Here is a 13,274-nt window from a genome sequence, read left to right on the forward strand (position 1 = left end):
AATAAAAAAATATTGAATGGTGATCTGGGCTAGAATTTCTAAAATAATAGGAGAACAAAACAAGATTATCAGTGAAATGGCAACCATGATGACAACTATTATTCTTAAGATACAAAAAAAGCTGCCTCCAGCTGGATTCTGGAATTTAAAAAATAGTGAGTAAGAGACAAAGGGAATATGGTCGAGGGCAGAGACAAATTGGGCATGGAAGGAAAGATAGATAAACTGCTACCAATGTTTTGTTCGGTGGAGCAGAGATTTAAAGCCATGGAAGATGCATTTGGAGGTTTTCCTAAAGATGTAAAGGAGCGCAAAAAGGGCTCACAAGAGCAAAAAGAGAAAATACTGTACAATTAATTGAAAAGGAGTTGGAAGTCCAAGCTAGAAAAGTTAGTGATATCACAAAGCAAAAAAACTTTAGAATAGCAAATTTAGAAGATCACCAGAGGAGACGCAACTTACATTTTCTTGACTTTAAGCAACAGTTTGGAGAAGGAGTGAAATTACCTGAAATTACCATTCAGGTGTGGCTTAAATCTGTTCATGTTGGTATTGATTTGTCTGATATCAAAAGAACCCACTGGGCTTATGGCCATAGAGATGCAATGGAGAGATATAGTCATTGCTTTTTCAAGTGAAAGCAGAGCCGAGAGACTTTACAGACATCTCTGAAGCCTGGCTGATTTAAAACATGGAGAAAATGAAATGAGTTTTGAGAGATCTCTCCAGCCAGACTATCCTGGAAAGGGCTTCCCTGAGACCAATCACAAGCATTCTTTTTCAAAACGGAGTCAAATTTACATGGGGATTCTCCACAACTATTTTGGGGTTCCAGAGTGATCAGTCTTTCAGAATATGCCTTCAGGAGGGCAAAGATTTACTGCAAAACTTGGTGATAGCATTTGAAGAAGGTGGCGAAACCAGCAGGGCAGCGGCTGCAGCTTCTGCTAAAAGAAGATACTGCAACAGATTTGTCGAGTGGAAGAGGGACACTGAAAGATCCCTTCCAAATTGATTTGGAGCAGCAGGAAAACGAAAGCCAGCCCAAGCACCTTGAAAGCCAAGTGGCCGCCCTGAGGAAAGAAAGGGAACGAAGACATTCATGCGTGAAAAAAATGTTGAAATGAAGCATTTTTAATGACCTCCTCTCTCTATTTTTATGTAATCTTCTTTCTTCCCCCTTTTTTGGAACTTTTTTTCTCTCTCCCTTTTTTATTGTTTTTGTTATTGTTAGGTTAATTTCCTTCCCCCTTTTTATGGGAAAAGGAAAACAATTTATTATAAGCATAATACAAGAAGAGTTGAATTTTGAGGGGAAATTGAGGAGAGTTGGGAGGGGAGACATAATTTTTTTAAAAAAAATTCGCTATTAAGGGAGCCAGTTGTGGGAGGTGTAGTCAATAAGTGCTTTCGTGAAAGGACAAGTATTTAACTTGTCGTCCTTCCCAATAAAGGGGGGGGGGCAGCAGGGTGGAAGGCACTGGGGGTGTGAATAGGGTATATAAGCGAAAAATATGTAAACTAGGAACATTTCAAAAGGTCAAACGGAACTTATTTGCAATGAATGATTGGTCTATTATGACTTTAAATATAGAGCCGAGGTGGCGCAGCAGGTAGAGTGCTGTACTGCAGGCCACTGAAGCTGACTGTAGATCTGTAGGTCAGTGATTCAAATCTCATCACCGGTTCAAGGTTGACTCAACTTTCCATTCTTCCGAGGTGAGTAAAATGAGGACCCGGATTGTGGGGGTAATATAATAATAATAATAATAATAATAATAATAATAATAATAATAATAATAATAATAAAAAATTAGATTTGTATGCTGCCCCTCTCTGAAGACTTGGGGCGGCTCACAACAATAATAAAAAATATATAACAGTGAACAAATCTGATATTAAAAGAAAAAATATATAAAACCCCAGCAATTAAAACCATACAACACATACATACCAAACATAAAATATAAAAGCCTGGAGGAGGTGTCTCAGTTCCCCCATGCCTGGTGATATAGGTGGGTCTTGAGTAATTTGCAAAAGACAAGGAGGGTGGGGGCTATTCTAATCTCCGGGGAGAGTTGATTCCAGAGGGCCAGGGCTGCCACCGAGAAGGCTCTTCCCCTGGGGCCTGCCAAATGACATTGTTTAGTTGACGGGACCCAGAGAAGGCCAACTCTGTGGGACCTTATCAGTCACTGGGATTCGTGCAGTAGCAGGCGGTTCCGGAGGTACTCTGGTCCATTGCCATGTAGGGCTTTAAAGGTCATAACCAACACTTTGAATTGTGACCGGAAACTGATCAGCAGCCAGTGCAGGCCACGGAGTGTTGTAGAAATGTGGGCGAATCTGGGAAGCCCCACGATGGCTCTCGTGGCCGCATTCTGCACGATGCTGGCTCTGTTAAAAAATGCTATTGCTAACATGTTGTAAGCCACCCTGAGTCTAAGGAGAAGGGTGGCATAAAATCGAATAAAATAATAAATAAATAAATAAATAAATAAATAAATAAATGTGAATGGACTGGGATCGAATTTGAAACGTCACAGGGTTCTCAGAATGGCTAGGGATAATAGGTTGGATATCATGGTTTTAACAGAAACACATAAACGTCAAAAAAAAGATAAACTTATAACAATAATTGGAAATGGATATATGAATCCTGGGGTAATCAAAATAGTAGAGGGATAGCAATCCTTATTCATCAAAGCTTTCCTATAGATGTGGTGGCAGTACAAAAAGATAGAGATGGGAGATGGGTATTTGTTAAAGGGAAAATAAATCAACAAAAAATAATGTTGGCAGCAATTTATGTACCAAATGTTAATATGAAAAAAATTGTATTGAATACAAAGAGGAAGTTAGACAATTTTGGGAAGGGCTCAGTGTTTTTGGCTGAGGATTTTAATACACAATTGACAATGGGAATGGCAAATAGAAGATCACTGCATTTAAATAGACTTAATATGGTTGATCTTCATCGGGATCTTCCAAATAGAGATACATTTTACTCTGCAAGACATAATACATTCAGCTGCATTGATTATATATTAATGAATAGGATGGGGAATGTGCAAGTTAAAAAATCTGAAATTAAAAGCATATGGTTGTCAGATCATGCCCCACTAATAGTGGTGGTCACAATGGGTCAGGAAAAGAATCAAAGAATTTGGAGATATAACATGATAGTAACTGCAAACAAACAAGATAGACTTAAATTGCTAATGGAATTATGTGAGTATTTTAGAATAAATGATGTAGGCCAGAGTAAGCAATCAATTGTATGGGATGCATGTAAAGCAGTTATGATGGGACATTGCACAAGCTTGTAAGCTGATATAAGGAAGAGATGGGGGAGAGAAAAGGAGGCTAAGATAAGGGAAATAGATTTGATACAAGAGCAATTGAGAGTTACAAGAGGAAGGGAGTGGAATACCTTACTGAAATTAAAGAAGAAACAGTTGAAAATGTTTGATGAGCTATAATGGAATAAAATGAGAATGGCAGTGAGACAAATGATTATGGGATGGGGGACAAAATCAATTAAACAAATGGTAAGGTATCTAAAGAAGAGAAAAGAAAAATCCTGTATAATGGCATTAAGAGACCCAAGTGGGATATGGTAAAGATCAGTTGGAGAAAATAATGAGGAACTATTATGAAGACCTTTATAAAAAAGAACAAATTAATGTTGGAGTCATTAATGTTGGAAAAAAGTGAATGAGGAAGATAGACCAATGTTAAATGCAGAAATTACACAAGAGGAAGTAGCTAGAGTAATTAAAGGATTGAAACCAGCCAAAGCACTGGGCCCTGATGGGTATTCAGGGGAATTTTATAAGACATATATGGATGAATTGATATTGCATTTGGGGAAGTTGTTTAATGATGTACTTAAAACTTATAGTATCCCACAGACCTGGAGGACAGTAGAGATTGTTATCATCCCAAAAAAGGATTGAGATTTACATGGTGGAACACATTCAATTTGAAATTATGGAAACTAAAATGAATATAATCAATGAAAATAAAGTGGAAAAATTGATAGAACAAATAGACTTGAATTTTGAAAAATGGGGAAGTTTTGAAACAGATAGCTATAATTAAAATGAGCATTCCTCCCAAAATATTATATTTATTTCAAATGATCCCACTTAAATTAGATAAAAAATTTATAATAACGAAGATTGATCTACAAGATGACAAAACTAGAGGAGGTCTTGACCTTTCAGATTGGAAATTATATCAGATGGCAGCAACATTAGTTTGGGCTAGAGACTGGATTAACCTAGACAATAACAGAATACAGTCTTACAAACTGAATTCGTTCCGTGACAAGGTTCGTAAGTAGAAAGGTTCATAATATGAAACAATGTTTCCCATAGGAATCAATGTAAAAGCAAATAATATGTGCAAACCCGTTAGGAAAACCCAAACTTTAAGGCTTAAAAAAAGTGGCAGGCAGACAAAGTGAAGGTTAACGGAGTGGAGACGGACAGCGAGGAGAAGCAAGGAATGGAGGTCCTAACAAAGGCTAATGCTGCCTCAAATTGCTCCCAAAATCATCCCTCCAGACGCTTCCTACACCGCTCCAAATCTCTCCCAAAATCACCTCTCCAAAAGCTTCCTACACCACCCCAAATCGTTGCTAAAATCACCTCTCCAAAAGTTTCCTACGCATCAAATCGTTCCCAAAATCACCTCTCCAAAAGCTTCCTATGCTACCCTAAATCACTCCTAAATCACCTCTCCAAAAGCTTCCTACACCACTCCAAATCACTCCTAAAATCACCTCTCCAAAAGCTTCCTATGCCACCACAAATCGCTCCCAAAATCACCTCTCCAAAAGCTTCCTACACCCCAAACCACTCCCAAAATCACCTCTCCAAAAGCTTCCTATGCCACCCCAAATCACTCCTAAAATCATCTCTCCAAAAGCTTCCTATGCCACCCCAAATCGCTCCTAAAATCACCTCTCCAAAAGCTTCCTACAGGAGTGCAGGCCGTGGAGTTTTGGCGAAACGTGGGCAGATCTGAAGTTTCCAAACACTTTTCAAAGGAAGCCCCATGTAGAGAGTTTTGCAGTAGTCGAACCTCGAGGTGATGAGGGCATGAGTGACTGTGAGCAGTTACTCCTGATCCAAATAGGGTCGCAACTGGTGCACCAGGTGGACCTGGGCAAACGCCCTCCTCGCCACAGCTGAAAGATGGTGCTCTAATGTTAGCTGTGGATCGAGGAGGATGCCCAAGTTGCAAACCCCCCCTGAGGGGGTCAGTAACTCCCCTCCCAGGGTAATGGATGGACAGATGGAATTGTCCTTGGGAGGCAAAACCCACAGCCCCTCCGTCTTGTCAGGGTTGAGTTTGAGCCTGTTGACACCCATCCAGACCCTCACAGCCTCCAGGCACCGGTACATCACTTCCACTGTTTCACCGACTAGACATGGGGTGGAGATGTATAACTGGGTATCATCCGCATACTGATGATACCTCACCCCATGCCCTTGGATGATCTCACCCAGCGGTTTCATGTAGATATTAAATAGCAGGGGGGAGAGGACCGACCCCTGAGGCACCACACAAGGGAGCAACCTAGAGGTCGACCTCTGCCCCCCCACTAACACCGACTGCGACCAACCAGAGAGGTAGGAGGAGAACCACTGCAGAACAGCGCCTCCCACTTCCAATCCCTCCAACCGGCGCAGAAGGATACCATGGTCAATGGTATCGAAAGCCGCTGAGAGGTCAAGAAGCACCAGGATAGAGGATAAACCCCTGTCCCGGGCCCGCCAGAGATCATCCATCAGCGCGACCAAAGCAGTTTCTGTGCTGTAGCCGGGCCTGAATCCCGACTGCTGAAGGCCTAGATAATCGGCTTCTTCCAAGGAGTGCTGGAGCTGGAGTGACACCATCTTCTTGACAACCTTCCCCATAAAGGGAAGGTTGGAGACTGGACGATAGTTATTAAGCACAGCTGGGTCCAGGCAAGGCTTCTTGAGGAGGGGGTGCACAAGTGCCTCCTCGTAAGGAGCCGGAAAAGACCCCCCCTCAAGGAGGCATTGACAATCTCCTGGACCTAGCTCCGTGTCACCTCTCTGCTGGCTGAAACCAGCCAAGGGGAACACGGATCCAGCAAACAGGTGACGGAACTCACAGCTCCAATGGCCTTGTCCACTTCATCAGGTGTCACTAGGTCAAACTCCACCCAGACAGGTGGACAAGGATGGGCCCCAATCACCTCAACTGACTCGTCAGTCAACACTGCTATCCAATCGGAGTCGAGGTCTGTCCGGATCTGAGCGACTTTATCAGTGAAAAATGAGTTAAAGTCATTACAGAGCAGTGCCTAGGACTTTAACTCATTTTTCACTGATAAAGTCCTAGGCACTGCTCTGTAAGGGTTCCCCAGTCCCCTCCCTGATTAAGAAGGGAGTGGGTCACCCTAAACAGAGCGGCCGGGTGGGATTCTGCTGATGCCATCAAGGCGTCATAGTATGCACATCTTGCCACCTTGAGCGCCATTTTGTAAGTCTTAATATGAGCTCTTACAAGTGTTCGGTCAGATTCGGATGTACTCTTCCTCCATTGCTTTTCTAGACGTCTCTTCTGGCGTTTCAACACCCAGAGCTCCTCGGTCAACCACGGAGCTCTACGGGGTCTAATGCCACAGAGAAGTTACAATGGCACAATTTGGTCAAGAGCCTCCGTCGCAGCCCTGTTCCAGGCCACAGCAAGAGACTCCGCCGAGTTGTGTATGAGCGAATCCGATAAAACCCCAAGCGCCCTCTGGAAATCTGGATCCATCAGGTGTCTGGGGCGGAACCACCTAGTCTGGACAGAGATAAAAAGGAAACACTATATTAAAGTACCGAATTGGCTTTCAGTGATGGAAGCAATGATATATCCAATGTACTTGATAAGGATAAAATAAGGAATTATAAAGATTTACTAGATGGAACTGGGAAGTTGAAAAGTTGGGAAGAATTACATACTCAAAACATAATTATAGATTGGTGGCCATACGTGCAAATACAATGCAGATACAAAACGGATATAAAAAAACATGAAATAAGTATGACACCACGTACCCTATACAATAATAATTAATAGATTTATGACTATTCCAAAATGGATAAACTTACCTTGGAATTAAGGGGCCAAAAAGAATAAGAATATTATGAGACGTGGGAACAATGGCAGAAATGGATTGAATTAAGGAAAAGAAACAAGATCATAAATAACTCTCAAAATTAGTTAAAATGTAAATATATATATGCAAAAAGAAGTGTATAGTTATACTAAAGTAATAAGGTTTACATAAGAGTGCCATGATAATAAATAGATATTAAATATTTATATGTAACAGTGCAGAATTACTAAAAGTATGATTGTAATTTTGTATTTAAAGAAATTATTTAAAAATTAATAAAGTTTTTTGGAAAAAAAAGATAGCTGTGCAAATGTACCAGAAATATATTCAATTTAAATAATATTAGCATTAAACAACTACAGTACTTGTGGGGGGAAAAGATTCTGAAAACTTCTCAGAATCAAGGTCCTGCCCCCACCCCCCTATTTTAGGAACTGACTTTCAACACTTCCAGTTGAATGGAACCCAAAAAGGGTCTTGAGCCAATGGAATTTCACACTCTTTAAATATATGCATTATTTTAAAAAGATTCTCCATTTTTTAAGAGTCAGAGTGATGTAGTAGTTAAGGCACAAGGCAACAAACAAATAAATTGTGAGTTTTAGTTCTTCATTCTGGAGGAAACTGTGAAATAATTTACAGGTCATGGGAAACTTATGAAAATGGCCAAAAATTGGAAAATTTTAGAATTCAATTCACTTCTAATCCACACATAGCATAATAACAATATGAGTCATGCTGAGTCATGGCACATAAAAATTGTCGTCATACCCTGTTTCCCCGAAAATAAGTCACCCCCGAGAGTAAGACTTAGGAGAGGCTTCGTTTCATAGCATTCCCGAACAGAACATATATAACATGTATTTGAAGAAAGTATAATTGTTGTACATGGAAATAATTGTATAGTTGTAGTAATAAATTCTTGATAGGATTCAGTTTGTCTGGTTATGCTGGTTTGTGATGACAACTACTGTACAGTATATAATAAATATTGTTTTTTTTGGTTCAGCAATAAATGTGAATTCTTCATTGAAAAAAAATAAGATATCCCCTGAAAATAAGACGTAGCACATCTTTGGGAGCAAAAATTAATATAAGATGCTGTCTTATTTTCGGGGAAACAGGGTAGTAAGCAGTGGGTTGCAGTGTGCAAAATTTTTAAAAATCCAATTACAATATCTCATGGAACTTCTATCAACATCTTACAAAATTTACGGTTCCACAGTATTCCAGTTGAGAAAGATGATCTTGACAAAAGCATGGCTTCCCGGCCTATTATGGTATGGTGCTACCATAGTACAATATTTTATTTCTCTTTATAATGTAGTATTTCTTTTTAAATTCAGACTCATTTATGTAATAAAATTGGTACATGCATTTTATGCCAATATCATATATCATACATCATCTATGACATATCATATATAATATAATATTTATAATATAATATAATGTTATACACTATAATATAATATATAATATGTTGTGTCTAGAGGACAGTTTGATATGGTTAAACTGCTCCCATTCCTCGGGCGGGAAAATACAGGAATGTGATTGGTTGGTTCAGCCTGGCAGCAAGGTTATAAATAGCTGCCAGGCACGGGCGTTGTTGTTGTTGTCTTAACTTGTTCCAGGGCCGTTGCCTATAACCATTTTACGATAAACCTCTTGAACGAATTCAAGCCTGCGCATTCCTGTACAGACATAACATAATATAAACACATACACTGTATATAATTTTGTATAATTGTAATGCACTTCAGTTTTAGAATTTGATGGCATTCAGGTTTTCCATGTTATTAATACCTCATTTATTTTTTCTAGGTGTTCTATTGATCTTGGTGCTAACAGAAGAATTAGTGTTTGCTGTTCAGGTACTGACTCAGAGCCTCCTGATGGACAATATTAGTATTTTAGCAATGGAGACCACTCCCGGACTTGGAGGCCATCACACTACCAAATCTTTGCCCACAACAACTCTTACAAATGTTGATTCCAGTGGTATAGCAGAAACTACTCTTCTTTCTGTTGACCAGAAGGAATTAAACAGCAGTCATTTTGTTGGCAGCACAGAATCTTATAATTTATACAACCAGAATGCTTCATTGTCCAGGAAGTCACTTAATAAACAAAAAAAATTTCTGGGTGTCCATGACAATTTCACAGCATTTACAGAACCTTATCTAAAACCAGAATTCTATTCTGCTGTTACCACAGAAAATTGGCCCCCAGAATATCCTTTTCAGACCCAGCCTACAATTCACACCAGTCATCAAAATACTTTGAAGGGAAGCACACCAGACTTAATTGATTCTATTCATACCTTCGAAGACCTAAATAAAATAAAGAAGGGAAGGTCATCAGAACTGATTACACTGGAGATTGGTCTCATTACCCCAACAATTGGTCCGTCAACTGTTCCTGAAATGGTGACTATGCCTTTTAAAGCTACACAGTATAGCATACAAGATATATTGTGGAAAAAGAACTCATGGATAAATCCAAGCAGGAGTACAGATCAGGTAGCCTTTTTTTCTGGTCCTGGGACAAGAGCAACAGAAATAGACTTTGAACAATCTAGTCAAAATGATGTTGATGCCAGTCTTTCCTCCTTATATGCAAAAGAGAACTCTGTTGAGGAACCAGCTACCACACTGCATCCCTCTGAACATAATGCTAACTTGCCAAGCAGTACACCATCTAAGGAATCTTTTACATGGCTTCCAAGTTCCACTTCAACAGCTACAGAGAATTTCCTAAACAGATTGGTACCTGCTGGTACCAGAAAGCCTGATGTCTCAGGAAATGTTTCTCATGTCACAGAAAAGGACAAGCCCCAATACAGAGCAACTATTTGTTTCAGCAAAGTGGATATAGCATGGATCATCTTGGCCATCGGTGTACCTGTATCCTCATGCTGTAAGTTGAATGTTTATCTATAAATTTATGCCCTGTGGAATATTACATGTGTCAAATATTGATAATGAAGAAAAAAGATTGAACAATCTAATTATAAAGTTTATGTGGTCCTCATAATATGACTTCCATATAATTAATAATTATCCTAAATTATTTCAGCATTCTTATATTTGTACACCCATGCAGGGTTAGGGACACAGCAGAATTAAGCATATGTTTTGGTCTCTAGTGTAAACATGGTGTTTCTACTAGGGAGCATCCCTTTCCCCCCCCCCCCCCCCATCCTTGGCATATAATTTTGATCAAATGAGAAATCACAGCAGATAGTAATCTACTATCCTTTCATAATTTTGCCATGAAAAGTTCCCACATATCTGGAAATAAGCACTCATCTGCATAATGCCTTAGATGCAGCTTTCTCATTGTCTCTATTATAACCCTTTTATTCCTTGAGAAAAAGAGAAAAGCTTTGGTTGGGAAACCTTATTTAATAATTGTGGAAAACAATTGGTGTAATTTATTTTTTGATATTATGGCACTGAAGCTAATTATAGCCAATTGCTAGTTCATCAGAGAAGATTAAGAAATTGACAGTGAAGTTATTTGTATCATTGATATTTCAATTTTCAGTTAGTATGTTCTTCAACTCTCTTAAATGTCTGCTGAAATGTCAGTATTTTTTATGTCACCTCTTTCATCAGAATAGCAATCAGACTTTGCATCCCATCTGGGGATGAGAGACAGAGACAGAAGTTCTGATATCTGTTCTGCAGATGTCAACCTTTACAAGACTATTTAACTTTATCAGTAATAGCAGCTCGAACAGCTAAGCCAAAAATTCCCAAATTTTCTTGATCCATGCCATTTCCCCTCTCCCAGCAAACTCACAGTTCTTTTTGTTAAGTAGTAAATATGCTGCACTGACCCAATTTGTTTGCTGCAATGTTCTAGGGTGCTGTGATGCTAATGAAGTGTTGGAATAAGCAAAGGAACAACCCGGCATTTGGGGTACTTTCTCAAACAAAGTCCTATAATTGGGAGAGGACATGTCAGTGGTAGAGCACCTAATTTATTACACTTTTTACATGCACAGGTTTGTAGACCTCCTATAGAAGAACTACAACATTTCTTGGTAGAATTGGAAAACTTCATTATCTGACTCTCTGGGAATTTATGAGGCACTGAGGTTCAGCATAGCTAACGCTGAATTAAATGAACCAATTTACTTTATTATTAATTGCGTCTTATTTCTATCAATTTTTAAACCTGCAACACATCCATATTCTTCTATTAATTCTATTAAATTTGGAATTGATATTAAGGGATTTTCTGCAATAAAAACCACATCATCAGCAAAAGCTTGAACTTTGTAAGTTTCTTTTCCAATCTCTAATCCTTTAATTTTATTATTTGCTCTTATTTTTATTAATAAAACTTCCAAAGTTAAAATAAACAATAAAGGTGAAAGAGGGCAACCCTATCTAACACCTTTGAAAATTTCAAAACTTTCTAATTGATCATTATTCAATATAATTTTAGCTGTTTGATTCGAATATAACGCATCTATTAAATTGACAAATTTTGTTCCAAATTTCATTTTGTTTAATTGTATTTTCATAAATGTCCAATCAATGTTGTCAAAAGCTTTTTTTGCATCCAAAAATACCAATGACATTTGTTTTTCTGGATGTTGTTCATAAAATTCTAATGTATTAATATTAAATATTAAATTATTTTTTATTTGTCTGCCCGGTAAGAAGCCATTTTGATCTTTATGTATTATTTCATTTAAAAAAAATTAAGTCTAAATGCATAAATAGAAGTAAAACTTTTATAGTCCACATTTAATAAAAATATTGGTCTATAATTTTGTAATTTATCTTTCTCTGTACCTGTCTTATGTATTAAAGTTATTAGAGCCTCCAACCAAGATCTAGGAGTTTTACCATCCATTATAATCCTATTGAAAATCTCTAACATGTTCAAAGTGAGTACATTACTTTCTATTTTATAAAATTCAGCCGGTATAGCATCCAGGCTTGTAGCTTTATTATTTTTTTGGTTTTTCAACATCAACTGCAATTCAGCCATAGTAAATGGGGCATTAAGCCTTCCTTGTTGTTCTTCTGACAGAAATGGTAGATCTATTTAATTTAAAAATTTAAAAATCTCTTCTTCTTTTACTTCTTCTTTTCTATATAAATTCTTGTAAAATTCCTTGACTATTTTTATTTTCTCCTCTATTCTGAATCTTAGCACTCCTTTACTATCTACCAATTTCTTTATCATTTTTGATTCTCTATGTTTCCTTAATTTAAATGCTAACCATCGTCCCAGTTTATTTGCATGTTCAAAATATTCTTGTTTTGCTCTTTTAATTTTTTAAGCTATTTGTTCTTGTTCTATAAGGTTTATTCTATGTTTAACCAAATCCCTTTTTCTTTTTATCTTTTCATCGTATGAATTATTTTGTAATACTATTTCTAAATCTTTTAATTCTTACTCTAATTGTTCATATTGTTTCCTTTTTTCTCTATTTTTTTTGCAGTGTAAGAAATCGTTAAGTCCCGGATATATGCCTTAGTTGTATCCCATAAATTTTGTGAGGATGTTTTTGAGGGTTTTTTTTATTTTAAAGAAAATTTCTAATTCTTTTTCCATCCATTCAATATATTGTGAGTCTCGTAAAATATTCCTATTCATTTGCCATTTAATTTGTTTCCTATGTTCTTTCCAATAAATTACCAAGAGATTATGATCTGCCCAACTATTTATATCTATTTCAGTATCTTTAATGTATTCTGCAGTTTGTACCGAAGCCCAAGCCATATCTATCCTTGTCCAAATTTTATGAGGATTCAAATAAAAGGTATACTGTTTAGTTAAAGGGTGTCGTTCCCACCAAATGTCTTTCAATAATAATTCTGAACTCATTTTCCGAAACGTTATTGATAAAATTGTTTTCTTTTTCTTATCTTTCTTTTTACCTGAATGATCCATTGATCTATTTGAAATTGCATTAAAATCACCTATTATGATCATATTCTCAATGGCCGAGTCATTTATCTTATCATGTAGTTGCTTATAGAATTCTTTTTGATTGTCATTCGGCGCATAAATGGATACAATGACGAGAGGTTTCTGATCTATTTTCAATTGTACAATTAAAATTCTACCGTTCTGATCGCTATATAGTTGTTTTGAATCT

General features: G+C 37.5%; 1 protein-coding gene across 4 annotated transcripts in view; it reads left to right on the top strand.

Annotated features, from left to right (window-relative positions):
• The window catches only part of TMEM108 (transmembrane protein 108), a 138,073-nt gene that overhangs the window by 88,991 nt on the left and 35,808 nt on the right, over nucleotides 1-13,274 (top strand). For all 4 annotated transcript variants that reach the window (XM_070767407.1, XM_070767405.1, XM_070767406.1 and 1 more), the window contains exon 2: nucleotides 8,972-10,066. In XM_070767407.1, the coding sequence (XP_070623508.1) occupies nucleotides 9,043-10,066 (1,024 nt within the window). In that variant the 5' untranslated portion in view covers nucleotides 8,972-9,042. The remainder of the gene's footprint in view (nucleotides 1-8,971; nucleotides 10,067-13,274) is intronic.

Source organism: Erythrolamprus reginae, chromosome Z (genome assembly GCF_031021105.1).
Source record: "Erythrolamprus reginae isolate rEryReg1 chromosome Z, rEryReg1.hap1, whole genome shotgun sequence".
NCBI classification, from domain to species: domain Eukaryota; kingdom Metazoa; phylum Chordata; class Lepidosauria; order Squamata; family Dipsadidae; genus Erythrolamprus; species Erythrolamprus reginae.